The 14,295-nt window shown below is 44.6% G+C and overlaps 1 protein-coding gene across 1 annotated transcript in view; it reads right to left on the bottom strand.

Annotated features, from left to right (window-relative positions):
- The window catches only part of LOC309633818 (dihydropyrimidinase-like), a gene marked incomplete at its 5' end in the record, with an annotated part of 81,006 nt that extends 67,693 nt beyond the window's left edge, over positions 1-13,313 (bottom strand). The window contains 2 exon segments of the mRNA XM_082403063.1: positions 11,996-12,320; positions 13,243-13,313. Of these exon segments, the coding sequence (XP_082259189.1) occupies positions 11,996-12,320; positions 13,243-13,313 (396 nt within the window).
- Between the last annotated feature and the right edge of the window lie 982 nt (positions 13,314-14,295).

Raw genomic sequence — 14,295 nt, 5'->3', positions numbered from 1 at the left:
ATTCTTTCCATATTAAATGTCTATCACATGCAGGATGTGGGGAAACTAGATACAGTGCTGGTAGAAATATAAATAAAATGATGCAGCCACTTTGGAAAAGAGTTTGGCAGTTCCTCATAGAGTTACCATATGACCCATCAATTCCACTCCTAAGTATATACCCAAAAGAAATGAAAACATGTCCACACAAAAACTTGTACACAAATATTCAGAGCAGCATTATCCATAATAATCAAAAAGTGGAAACAACCCAAATGCCCATCTACTGATGAATGGATAAACAAAATGTGGTATATTCATACAATGGAATATTATTTGGCCATAAAAAGGAATGAGGTTCTGATTCACTTGCTACAACTTGAATGAACCTTGAAAATATGATGCTAAGTGAAAGAATCCAGTCACAAAAGATCACATATCATATGATTCCATTTATATGAAATGTCCAGAAGAGATAAATCCATAGACAGTAAGTAGAATAGTGGTTGCCTGGAGCCAGGGGGGTTGGGGAAAGTTGGGGTGATAGCTAAAGGGTATGGGCTTCTTTCTGGGGAGATAAAAATGTTCTAAAATTGATTGTGGTGATGGTTGCACAGCTCTGTGAATATACTAAAGAATATTAAACTGTACACTCTAAATGGCTAACTGGTATTGTAGATCAATTACATCTTAATAAAATTATTACCAAAAAAATGTCTACCCAAGTAAGCCATTACAGGGAGTGAGTGGGCTGTTACACACAATGCAATGAAAAGTCTTCCCTCCAATTCTGACTTCCAGGAAGCAACCAACATCACCAGTTTCTTGTGTTTTGACACTGTCCATTTCTTGATCTGCCCATTTCTTGATCTTGTACAGAGCAAGGACTAAGGGACTAAACGGAAGAAACTGGACACCCCAGTGGTTCACCTGGTCACTCCACCATGTGACACACTAATAATCAGACACACACAAATAATCAGACCATCTAGAGGGGGAGACAGAAACATGCACAAACAATTATAATAAAATAATCAGATGGTAATAATAGGTAGCAAGTACACTTCCATAGTAAATGTGGTATAGGAATTGCTAAAGGGAAGTTAAAATTGCTAAGCTCCCTAGAAGAGGACAAGACTCCTGGGAATTCAGAGGAAGGAAACAGATCAAAGGAAGCTGGGATTTGAATTAGCATTAGGACATAAATGTGCAGTTGCCGATAAGGATAATAGTATCTAACTTGTAGTGAGTGCTTATTATGTGCCAGGAACTATTCTGATGTCCTAAGTGTTTTAACTGTCTCATCAGCTCTGCAGCAGGTCGTATTGTTAACCCCTTTTCAGGGTTGAGGAAACTGAGAACAGCACCATGAAATAACTCCCCACATCTCACAGCTAGAGAGTAACAAAGGCAAGATTGGACGCAGGTCATTGGGCTCCAGAGCCAGTGCTTTCAGTAACAGTTGACAGCAGGGGAGAAACTCTGAGAAAAGGGTCCATGAGGAAGCATCAGCAGAAAAGTGGTAAAGGGCAGAATGTACATGCAAAAGAGAAACAGACTCACAGATAGAGAACACAAACTTGTGGTTATCAAAGGAGAGAAGGAAGATGGGGAGGGACAAATAAGAAGTATGGGATTAAGAGATACAAACAACTATGTATAGAACAGATAAAGCAACAAGGATATACTGTACAGGACAGGGAATTATACCCATTATCTTGTAATAGCCTATAATGGCGTATAATCTGCAAAAACACTGACTCACTATGCTGTACACCTGAAACCAACATACTACTGTAAACCAACTGTACTTTACAAAAAGATGACTGGGATGTGTGAAGCAATGGTTCCCAGAAGGCAAGGCAGTGGCTGGCTGTCTGCGGGGGTGACGGGAGTCCAGGAGCTGATTTTGGCTGGAGTGACTGAGAGGTGGCAGATGAGGGGACAGAGGAGGGCAGCCGATCTGGTCTTTGGAGGGAGCATGAATTCTGCGGAGAGCACCCTGAGCATGAGGTGCTCAGGCACATGTCCACTCTGTGTGTTTGCAGACAGAGAAACGCAGCCCCGATGCAGAAGAGCACTCAAACGCAGGAGAAAGATGTGGCAGTCACCTTGCAGAGGAGGCCAGAGGGGTCCCAAGGTCAGGGGAAATAACCAGAGAGACAGAGACGCCATGGCAACATGCTCCAGAACATACCAACCCTTAGCAAGAAAACAAAACAGGTCTCAGCCAGTGGCTGTTTCTGGGTGGAGTGACTACAGATCCTTTTAATTTTCCTCTAGTTAAATTTTATTTTCAGTAGTTGCTACATTTTCTATAACAAAGCCTAACTTTCAAAAGAAGAAAAAATAAAGATTTTACATATATGTGATACAAATCCAGGTATGCATGCATATGCCATATAAATTAAGTAGTTCAACTTCGATGGGCCTCTTATGAGACTGAAGATGTGATGGTCAAATGGCCACTTTTTTTTTCTTTTTAAACTACAGCAAATTGAAATTCCTGGGGCTATCATTTAAAAGCCCATAAATAAGGATTTATCACAAATGCTCTATCTCCCTAATGAACAGTAAAGGAGCAGCCACTTGTCTTCTTTGGTTTCTTCTTGTTCTGTTTCTCCTCCCTAATTTCCTCCTTCTCCTCACCCTCAAAATGGGAACAGATCTAGAAAAACTATAGTGCCTGGGACAGGATAGCCTGGGCCAATCCTAGGCAACGGATTGAAAACGGAACCTGTCTTTTTCCAAACCCCTGGGGCTTTATCCATCCACCTGCCGCAGGGATCCTGGCTGCTACCCTGGGACCTGGCAAACAGTGGCCGGACAGTCAGCGCCCCAGCCTCCTTGGAACCTCTTTCTTCCTCCTGCCTCTTCGGTTCTCTCTGGTTATCCAGGGTCCCTTGGCTGCCCAAAGTTATCTCAAATCCCTATTATTTCAAGATCTGAAACGTTACCTTCTTTCCACTGGATCCAGGAAGCCACGTGCCAGAGCTGCAGTTCTATAATCCCAATTAGAGGGGACACCAGGAGCTGTGAAGGAGACCTGCCCCTCCCGGGAAGTATCTGCCTCTTGAAAGAAGAGCTTGTTCAAATGCCCAGTCCTGGGTTAAGCATCTTACACACGTTAGCTCATTGAACGAAGCCTTGCTATAGTCCTGAGAGGCAGAAATTGCTTTTCTTATTCTACAGTTGACGATAATGAGGCTCAGAGAGGTCAAATGACTCTCCAGGGTCTCACAGCTGGTAAATCCTCATTGGGAACATGGAGGAGGATACAGCTTTGAGCAGGAGGTCTTACATTCAGCCTACTCTGGGCCTCAACCCTATGCAGGCCATTCCCCCTTATCCCATCTTCCATTTAGTGTGATCTGACTTCCAGCCTGTTGCCCCAGGTCATCAGTGAATCATTACTTGGAGAAAGGCATAGGTTGGTAAAATGAATCAAGCATTTAGGAAACCCAAAGCCATACCAAAACAAAACAAGTCCCATCAAATTATAAAGTGTAAATTCACAAATGAGACGCAGCTTCATTAAGCTCATGTGATGTTCATCACTGCGACAGCTGCCATTGAAATAATGCGCCCCTAGAAGAGTTACAAGGCAAGGCCCATATCAGTGCTTCTTGGCCTCCACACACTTGTTAGCCATGGGATAATTAACTTTATCCAGCAAACCAACTCATCAGAACATCTCATTCCTAGCTCACCTTGGATATTTTCAGTATTCATTGAATTGCTTTCAACATCAGATGCTTCTAGATTCACTTCACAAAATGTTCACCAGGATCAACATTTGAAGAATGAAGAGAGTTCAGGGGAGGGAGAACCAGTAAAGGGTGAAAATTTCTTTCATATTTTTATATAAAACCTAATTGTTTCCTTTGTATTTATTGCTGATTGACTTCTCCTTTATTTGTCAGTTAGCCAAACAAAATGCGTTTGCCTTTTCTAATCTTGGCTCATAAATCAGTTCTTTCAGCTCCTAATTACTTTGGCTGTTCTCCCTTGAAAACCTTCCAATTTGTCTAAAACCTTGTCTGGAGGGGAAAAGAGCATGTGCTGTCTTAGGTGAAAACGTGATAGAACATAAATTGGGATAAACTCTTAACCAACAGTGGGGTCATAATATGACAGAACACAAGACTTTATTTAAGACTGTATTAGGTTGTAAATCATTATTGAAAGCATCCCAAGGATTTTCTTTCCTTTTATGGGGTCACTGAATTTTCATTTCTAAGCTCATCCTAGAACAAGTGACTTTGTTTCACTAAAATTTATCAGAGGACCTGCTCGACCCAAATAAAACAAAAAGAAATCCAACAGTACATTTGAGCCTTAGGGAGAAAAACACGTGGCTGAATTTTCAGATTTCTCATAGTCACTAAGACTTATGAGAACAAACTTCATGATCCCAGTTTACGTTCCAACTCTAGAAGCATATCCAGCTTTGTAAAGATGTCCTCCACAGTGCCTCTCCACACTCCTTGCCTCCCCAAATGTGAAATATTAATCACACCATCACCCATCCCACTGTGCAAACCACAGACTCAAGAGGCACCCTTGACGTCTACCTGTTCCCTTCCTTACATCCCCAAATCCAATCCATCAGCAACCTATCCCTTCCCCTACATACTCCATGAGTCTCCATACTTCCTGCGTCTGCACCTCCGTTGCCCTGCGCCACCCTCATCTTCTGACTAGACTAGACCAGTTAGTCTGGGCCACTTCCAATCTGTTATTGACTTCCCTCTGCTCTCAGGATGAAGAAAACAATTATTACACAGCCCATAAAGCCCTGCATGATCTGAGTTCCTTTCTACCTCAGAGAGACAAGTCACCCATACTCTTCTCTCCCTGTCCCCTCTCTACCTAGTCCAGCGACTCTTAACCCTGGCTGCACACTGGCATGGTCTAGGGAACTTTTATCCTGCCCCCCAGAGATTCTGATTTAGCTGATGTAGTTTCATCTCCATAGGCCCTGTGCCTGTTACAGTGCCTGGTACATAAATACTCTTTAAATGTTTAAGGAAAAAAGGAAGAGAGGCCAATGAATGTCTCCCAGAAATTATGAGATGGAAGAATTAAGATGGTTCACTTTTCCAACAGCAAAGTGGGAAAGCTGCGCAAGTTGCATATTCATGTGAGATTTTGTTTCTCAAAAATATTGCTAGCCCTGGCTGTGTGGTTTCTGAAATCCTTCTATGAAAATGTTACTGTAGAATGTAGACTCTGAGCACACTTGAAAGCTGAATGCTCAGTTTTGTCCCAAGCCCATTACCTCATCAGCGTTAACGAGGACTTTTAACAAAACAGAATGATAGCCTATTTCTATATCTATGCCTCCAATAATTTCCTGTTTTTAAAAAAAGATTATGGTTTGTTTTATTTTAAGCTTTTACGTGTGAACAGATCCTCAGGGCTCAGGAACGCATGACTATCACTATAACATGAAATTCCTCTATTAGATGCAATGAAGCATAACAGAAAAATTGCAGTGTCCTCCCTCAACTGTCACTTGACATCTGAGAAAAAGCACAGAACGGTGTTGAGGAGAAGGCTCTGGGGAGCTGCTGAGGCTCACCTATTGGAAATGCAGCCCAGCGATGCCAGCAATTATAAATGGTTACTAAGCACAAGGGGAAATGCCAGATCAAAAATTGTTCACTCAAAAATAGTCACAAATTGTCCAAGTGAAGTCTACAAGTCCAAAAGTCCACTGTATATAATTTATTATTAAAGCCAAGATAAATTAGAACCCCATATACCTCCAGTCTGTCTGCCATTGCGAGCAAAGACCACAGTTTTCATCTCTATAACCCCAACCATAATGCCTGGCTCGTAGTGGGTTCCCAAGAACTATTTGTTGACTGAATTCACGGAACATAACTATCAACTTGAAAATTCCTTAGCTTAAGGTTATTCCATATTAGACGGCAGTGACAAGGTCCAGAATGTGCCACCGCGGCATAAAACTCATTTTGAGCTGAAGGCATTTGAGAATAGGCTTTTTTTCCTGAACTCCCTTACCTGCCTAAAAGCAGAGCTTTTCGAAAGAACTGAATTGTCATAAATTACTTTCCAGGAAGATGACTCTTACCACCTGAGACTAGAAGCCTGCACTGCACCTAAATAGACCTCGTCATGAACTATCGTATCTCCATCTATTCCCCTAAGAACCCACTGGTCTTTCCTAAAAGTCATTTGCTTTTCCGTAAGTGCCCTTCTTCCCCTCCCCTTCCCTTGTTAAGGTGATATAGAAGCCCCAAATTCTAACTGCCTCCTTGAAGCACATTTTTCTGTGAACTTGCACTGAATGTACATGAATTTTAAAAATCTGTCTTTTCTCTTGTGAATCTGTCTTTTGTCAGTTTAATTTGTGGGCCCCCAAAAACTAAACGTAAGAGGTTAGAGGAAAAATTTTTCTTTCCCAACAGCAACGTCAAGGAAACCTTGAATCCTGACTACCCCTGTCAGACACTGAAGGCATACAGTCCAGATAAATGAGGGAGAAAACAAGCAGTGGAAGTGAAAAGCCTGCAAAACTCAAGTATGAAAACTGAAAGAAGGCAAGTCCCAGATTCTGTAAAATTCAGTGAAAGGATTCCTAACACACAATACCTTCAATAGGCCCAAAGCCCTATTTAATGTCAAGTGATTTCAAATTAATCTTTGAGATGGTTTTATTTTCTTCCTCTGATTAGTGCAAAGATTAACTTTGTAATCAGTAAATAGCCACTGAAGGAAATGACAGAATTATACACTCTTACAGCTGGAACATGGAAGTTATTAACACAAGAATGTTCAAAGCTCAGCCTTACAAGCAATTAAAGAAATGCTTGTTTAAAAACATTACGAAATTCTATGTTTTTCCTATTAAATTAGCATAGATTTTAAAACAGTCAATATCCACAATTAGCTAGGATGCAGTGAGATGGGAATTAGGATGTACTGCTGTGAGGGGGGCATAAATTGAAAGGCAATTTGGATGTATGTTAGACTCCTTTAGGATGGATCTAACACTCAGTGGCCCAGGCATTTCACCCTGAGGGGTGATTTCTACGTCAATCATCAGGAATCTGAGTGATGAATTACGTCACAACATTGTTATGCACAAGCCAAAAAAGCTGGAAACCACCAAAATGTCCAACACGAACAAGATGAGAGTGGAGCTGTTAACAGTTGGGGAAACAGAGGATGAAAAATGGGTCGAGCACTTGAAGTTTGAGGCGCCTGTGGGACATTCATTGTCGATGGGCAGAAATGGAAGCCTGATGCGGAAGAGATACAAGACCAGAGAGAAAGATCTGGGACTTAGCCTCGGAGATGTCAACAGGCCACAGAAATCACGTTCTCTGACAACAGTGAAGGCCGTGGGGGAAAGGTTTAACGAACAAGGCTGATTCCAAAGTGTACGCACCATTTAGTAGACGGAAAAATGTTTATATGTGCCCCCAAAAAGAAAAATCTGAAAGGAAAATGTTAAAAGCAAAATGCTGAAATTATAGATGATTTATATATTATTTTTCTTTATACTCTTCTGTATTTTCCTTTTAAAAAAAAAAAAAAAGCAGTGTCTTCATTCAACTATGTATGATCAGCGAATATAATGCTCCAGCATTTTCCTGAATGATAAATATATGTATTTTTCATTACTTAGAAAAAAAATTTAATCCGAGATGTTCTAACTATTGCCTTGTTTTACAGATACGGAAATGCTGACACCACCAGTAGAGGAAGTGACTTGCCCAAGGTCATGCAGTCAGCATGCACAGCTTCTGAAAACCATCCTGGAGCGCCAGCAAGAAACAAAAAAAGGGATTTGGTTTGTAACCAAGCTCTCTGAATCACAGCTCTTCTACCAGGTGAGGAAGCTCTATAAATACAACCATAAATATGTGCTTAATCATGTACCTTCCACTGCCTTATTATAAGTAATCACCTCCATGGCATTTTACCAAAATGTTCCAGAGCAAAGTATAATTTTCTCTCTTGATAATTTTGAGGACTTTTTGTCCTTTACAAAAAAAAGTGTTCTGCATTTTCTCAATTTAAAAAAAAAAAAAAAAAAGATCCTTTTGCCAGCTACTGATGCTGCCAGGTTTTCAATGTGAGTCCACCCACGCCAAGCTGTATCTATGTCTGAATACAAATACATATATTTGAAGACTGGCCAAGTCCTTTTAATTCATTCTCTTATCACAGGCTGTAGTAAAAGCAAAGTCGTATTTCCTTCAAGTTTATCTAATTTTCAATACCCATTTGAATAAAAAAATCCCACTGTCTTTCACGATGGATACTGAATTACTGGAAGACCACTGTACATCCAGTCTAGACCAACAAAATGAAATATGATTTCTTTAAAGCAGAACGCTATTTCCATTACTTACATCAGATGGAAAGCTTTTACCTGTAATTAACTAAATCAATTATAAGCTTTAAACCTACCTCTGACACGAATTAGATTTCCAAAATATGTAACCTTTGGTTGACCTATATTTCATTTTTAAAACTGGGGTCCATCACAATCTAGTGATCAATACATAGACCACCACAAATAGTATCCCTTCTGTTTGTCAGATATTATAAATGATTAGCATTATGCTTGCAGGAAGCACACAGCTATTGGTCTAACCTTTTGGGGCCCATCTCCTGAAAGCATGATATATCGTTCTTACTTTATGGCTTTCTGTACTTAAGGTACCCATTTCTGTAGCCTTAGGGATGATGTGGCTATAAATGCACGTATAAATGTCTCACAAACCCACACCATGAGATGTGTATTTATTTTGACAACCTTAACTGCCTCCAGTGTCGGGAAGGTAAAGAAGGGCTAGTGTATTTCTGAAAGATGACTTTGCTCTGTCTTTGACAAAAGACTTCTCACAGTAACACACACCTTACATTTACAGCTTTTTCATCTACCTACTGCCATTCTGACGAATCTAAACATTAGACGTTTTTTCAATCATCATTTCAGAAAGGAAGAGAACCTAGTAGGTAAGAGCTCTAGGGATGGCAGGCAGTCCTGAATTTGAAGAGCCACTCTACCACTTACCAGGTGTGCGACCTTGGGCAAGTGACTTAAGTTTCAGTTTCTTCAATTGCGAAGAGTAGACAATGGCACCTGGGATTGTTGGAAGACAATGCACAGTTTAGCACAGTGTCTAGTACATAGCACGGACTTGATAAAGTAAAGGTTACTTAACAGTATTCATAAGATGTTTTTCAAGTTTGGTATATAATATGATGAGCATTTACAAAAGACTTCTTTGTCCCTGTTTCCCCAAACCAGAAACTCCATCAACATTGCCTTGGGAATTATCGTGAAGACTCTAGAAAAGAGGACAAAATAACTCCACAATGCCCTTCTTTCAGAACTCAGGCCAATACTTTAATGCTCATGTTTATCTGTATTTACCTGGCTGGTTCCATTTTACGGAGCCTCATCTGTTTGGGGGATGGGGATGTCCTGGGATTCAACCAACCAATTTTGCAGTAGACTTTTGCAACTTGGCCCTTTTGTGAGTACTGTTTAATGTTCCACGTGAATTTAGTCTTTGCTAAATCTTTGACCTTATCTCGGACCATATCATTTTCCGCTTGTGATCCTAAGCTCATGAAAAACATGTTTTCCTTTAATGTTCTGACAACCTTTAAGTACAGAAACGCCTACAGAATCAACTGGTGAGTAAGTTCTTTCAAATGGTGAGAACAGACTATATATATATATGCTACAAAAACCTGCCTTCTAAGTATGGAACCGTAAATCTCTCCACACTGGAATCCCAGAATGGCCAAGAACAGATAGAAAACTAAGAACCACCTCCCAGGGTCTTGGGGCATGCACAGATAAACTTGAGAATGAGAAGGAATGTCCTGCCCTGGCAACATTCTAACCCCTCTTCTTGGCTGCTTCATCTGGAACCCTGATCAGAGAAAGGGAAATAATGAGGGGGAATAACGCTAGTGGGTCTGGTGACTGATGGTCAGCCATAGCAGCAGGTCCCCACTTGGCAAACGGGGGTGTCAATGGAATGCCCTGCCATCAGCAATGCGCTTAGTGAATGACGAGTCTGTGATAACAGAAAGTGCATGTACTATAACTGAATACAACAGGTTATAAAACTTCTGTAATACAGGTACACACATTCATACACACATGCACAATACAACCTCAATTATGTAAAATAAAGCATATGAAAACCATAAAGACAATACACCAAAACATGGGTTGTCACTGACTGGGAGATTATGGGTAATACTTTTTCTCTTTCTACTTTCCTATTATTTTTTTCCAATTGTCTATAATCGTGTATTGCTTGGATATCTAAAAAACGTATTTTAAATGTCAACATAAATTCAATGAAATTTAGCAAATTTCACGTTTTAGCAAGAGAGAAAAAGGAATACTCTTCAAAACAGATAACGATCCTTCCTACAAACGACTTTGACCATTGGCCTGATGATAAAGGTTGATAATTAGTAAATAGGAGGCCGCTTTGCAAATGTTGGCGTCAGCAGCCTGCCCCAGACCCCTCTCTCTGGGTCAGATGGTTCTTTTTTCTGTGAAACATTCTGGTCTATCCTAGAGGACTGGGGAACGTGGAGGGAGAGAGGTGTAAGGAGAGTAAAACGGTTAGAAATCGGTTGGGTAACGGATATATCCTCAAAACTGCTCTGAAAGTGTTTGCAGCCTGTACCTGCACTAAACAGCCCGATCTGTTTCACACACACCAGGGCGTGGCCCACGAGGAAAAACCCGCGCATCCGTGAGTGACATTTTAGACCTTAAGGGTATCGATACTTCCACTTTGCAAGGAGCCGTTGCTCCCACCACATCCCCAAACGCAAGCCTCAAGGAGGGTGTAGGTTTGGCTCCGGCCAAAGTGCTGCGGGCAGTTTTAACTTTACGTTCCTGTAAGGCTGCCCTGTTCATCTCCTGATCTTGGTTTCGGGAGCTCTGAAGATCCGTTTGAGGTTCTTTTCATAGACTGAGCCTCTAGGCCTTTGTGTCTAGAGAAACCCAAGCCTCCCTCACCTGGGGACCTGTGATCTGACCCTCCTACACCATCAGTAAAGATGCAGGTGCTCAAACTGCAAGAATCAGGGTCTGTGTTATGTCCCCGGGGCAAGCACGTCGGAGAAGGGGTGGGGACAGGTCAAGTGCGAGTGCTGGGAGACCATTCCTGCAACAGTTCTCTTGGAAACCCCTGTCCGCGTCGTACTTTTTCGGCTGGTGGGTGGAGGCAAAGACTGTGGACGCGTGGGCTCATCGCCATCACCCTCCGCGCACTGGCAACTTTTGAGTGACACCAGTAACTTCCGGGTGAATGGATTTTTCACTCGATTTGGGTTGGGGATGGATGATGGGGACAAACGTCTGGGAGTGTCGACTTAAAAGAGTCTATCGATTTTATGGAGGACTTGTGGACTTCCACAGAACACCCAGTGAAAAAGAGGGGTTCGGGGGGAGGGGTGCAGAGAAACGAGGGTGCGGGAATAGGCTGCCGTAAACCGGACAAATACCCAAAGTGAGTAGGGGGCGCCCGGCTTGGCCAAAGCCGGGCTGATGCCACCGAGGAGGGCCACCTAGAAAAAGGAAGCTCAGCGTGGGCGCCTTGACCCCGCTCGGGTCTCCGCGGCTCGCTCCCGCCCCCTCAGGCCCCCGCGGCTCGCTCCCGCCCCCTCAGGCCCCCGCGCCTCGCTCCCGCCCCCTCAGGCCCCCGCGCCTCGCTCCCGCCCCCTCAGGCCCCCGCGCCTCGCTCCCGCCCCCTCAGGCCCCCGCGCCTCGCTCCCGCCCCCTCAGGCCCCCGCGCCTCGCTCCCGCCCCCTCAGGCCCCCGCGCCTCGCTCCCGCCCCCTCAGGCCCCCGCGCCTCGCTCCCGCCCCCTCAGGCCCCCGCGCGACGCCGGCGCGAGCCGGCCCGGCCAGACCCCGGGGGGAGCGGGGCAGCCTCAGAGGCGGCTGAGGGCTCGGCGGGCGTCCCGGGGTGCAGGGCGCGGCGAGGCGGGTACCTTGGTGCCCTGGTCGAAGTCGTCCACGGACCGCGAGCCCATGAAGGGGAACTGCGTGTGCGTGTCGATGCCGCCGGGCAAGACCAGCTTGCCGGCGGCGTCTAGCACCTGCAGCCCGGCCGGCGCGTCCCCGGGCGGCAGCAGGTCGCGCCCCAGCGCCCGCACCACGCCGTCCTCCACCAGCACGTCGGCCACCTGCGAGGAGTCGTCGTTGACCACGCGCCCACCGCGTATCAGGAGCCGCGACGGCGCCGCCGTGGCGAGGGGCGCACACGCTGCGGAGCCGCCCTCCTTCCGGCGGCACGGGGCGGGCGCGCTGGCCCGGCTCCGGGTTTATCAAGGACCCGCTGCGAGGGGGTGGGGGTGGAGCCGCTCCACCCCCGGGGGGCTGGGCCTGCGCGAAAGGCTGGGGCGGGCGCAGAGGTCAGCGGGGTTCTGACCTGAAAGTTCCACCGACCTGAATCCAGGTGTACGTCCAGACCCTGGATGTACACCGAGATTTTTTTCCCTTCCAGTCATTGGAAGGGAAAAATCTTGGAGGCACTTTTAAAGACGAGGGACGTTTGTTTTCCTTTCTAAGAAAAGGCACTTTGGGGAAAGAAATCCACCTCATTTCTTCCCTTTATGAAGAGTGTGTCTGTACCAAAACGCAGAGAGACAGGCAGAGAGAGAGAGGAAGGGAGGGAGACAGACAGACAGACACCACCAGCAGCAATGAAAATACCCACGCCCCGAAGAACCACTTGATCTGGATTTCCTTTTAAATATTCTTAACTATGTGAGGAACAAAGATAAATGACATTCTCGTCGTCAAGGAGCTAAGAGCCAACAGTGACACACATACATATTTCAATGGATAACAATAAAGAAACCAGAAAATTCTACCTTCGAGAGAGGCTAAAGATACGAGTTTAGAGGAAAGGGGGAGTTTATTTCTGCCTTGAAGGAAATTAGATATGGAAGATTCACAAAGAGGTATCTGAAGCAGGACGCAGAGGACGTGGACATGGAGAGAGGAGGGGTAGGAAGAGGGACGATGCTCTGGGTGAGGGAACAGCTGGATAAAGGCGCCAAGAAGGTGATGGCAAGTTGAGTGTGACCTCCACGTGGTCAAGCTGAGGGGATAGGGTTGGACAGCTGTGGACCACCCCCTTCCTCCCAGGTGAGAAGGATGAAGAGAAGACAGAGGAGGAGCCGTGAGAGAGAAGGGAGCTCGGGGAGCCCTGCGTGGGGGAAGACGGCAATGCGGGATTTCAAGAGCACCGAGATCGAATGCCGCAGGAAGCGTGGGGAGCGTGGTGGACGCATGCTGCTGCATCGTCTATTCTCTTCCTCGTTCTGCCAACAGTCACTGGAGTTTCTTTAGCAGGAAGTCCTCCCCGTGCATTCTCAGAACACTCGCCTGCGTGGAACTGATGGGACCTCCGGCTCTGGGACTGATCTGCTTATCTAAGCACTTCCAATCACAGCAGGAAGTCCTCACGGCCACAGTGATGTCTTCGGGGATGACACGGGTCCCAAGAAGACTAACTGTGCTCAGTGAGAGCTGATCCTAACTTGTGTTAGGTTGAGCAGATGAGGGGCTTTCTCTTTCCTGCTGGACTTGAATCCTGGAGGGAGTAAAAGACAACAAGGGAATAGTCCTGTGAACAGAGCCAACACAGAGAACAGGAAGGAGAGATGGAGAGGAACTGGGTTCTCATGACACCGTTGGTGCTCCTGGAACCAGCCATGCCTGATGTCCCCTCTTTCAGACTCTCCAGTGTTTGCTTCAGCTGGTTTACTTTGGTTCTTTTGTCCTTTTCAACCATCAACTGACAGAGGATGGGAAGGTACTTCGAGTTTGGGGAGTAGGTGGTCGGTCACATGTGACCTCGGAGATGGCATTTTTAATAGTGGAATGCAAGGTGTTATTATTATCAAATTTCCTCAAGTCTCAGATCACACAAACCTCAAAATGATTAAAAATTAGGAAACATCAATAAAGTGCCATAGATTTGGCTGTCAAGCCAGGAATAAGAAGCCCAAGAAGGTTATGCAATTATTGTCAAAAGACCATTGTGTAAAGATGAAAAGAATAATAATAAATATGCAACTCTGCCAAGCTACACACATAACAGCACTCTAGGAAAGTAAGATTGGGTGTCAGGGTGGTTGTGACATCCTTTCTGAAGCTCAGATGATGATTTCAAAGGTTTCTTTATCTCAGACACTTTATATCACAAAATGCCCTGTAACACAATGCAGCATAAACTCTCCACATTTAATTAACTCAAACTTGATCAGAAAAGGGGATTTGT

The sequence above is a fragment of the Balaenoptera borealis genome (assembly GCF_965194805.1).
Source record: "Balaenoptera borealis genome assembly, chromosome: 8".
In the NCBI taxonomy this organism is placed as follows: domain Eukaryota; kingdom Metazoa; phylum Chordata; class Mammalia; order Artiodactyla; family Balaenopteridae; genus Balaenoptera; species Balaenoptera borealis.
The sequence above is the reverse complement of the archived record's forward strand: the minus strand, read 5'-3'. Positions and strand labels throughout refer to the sequence as shown.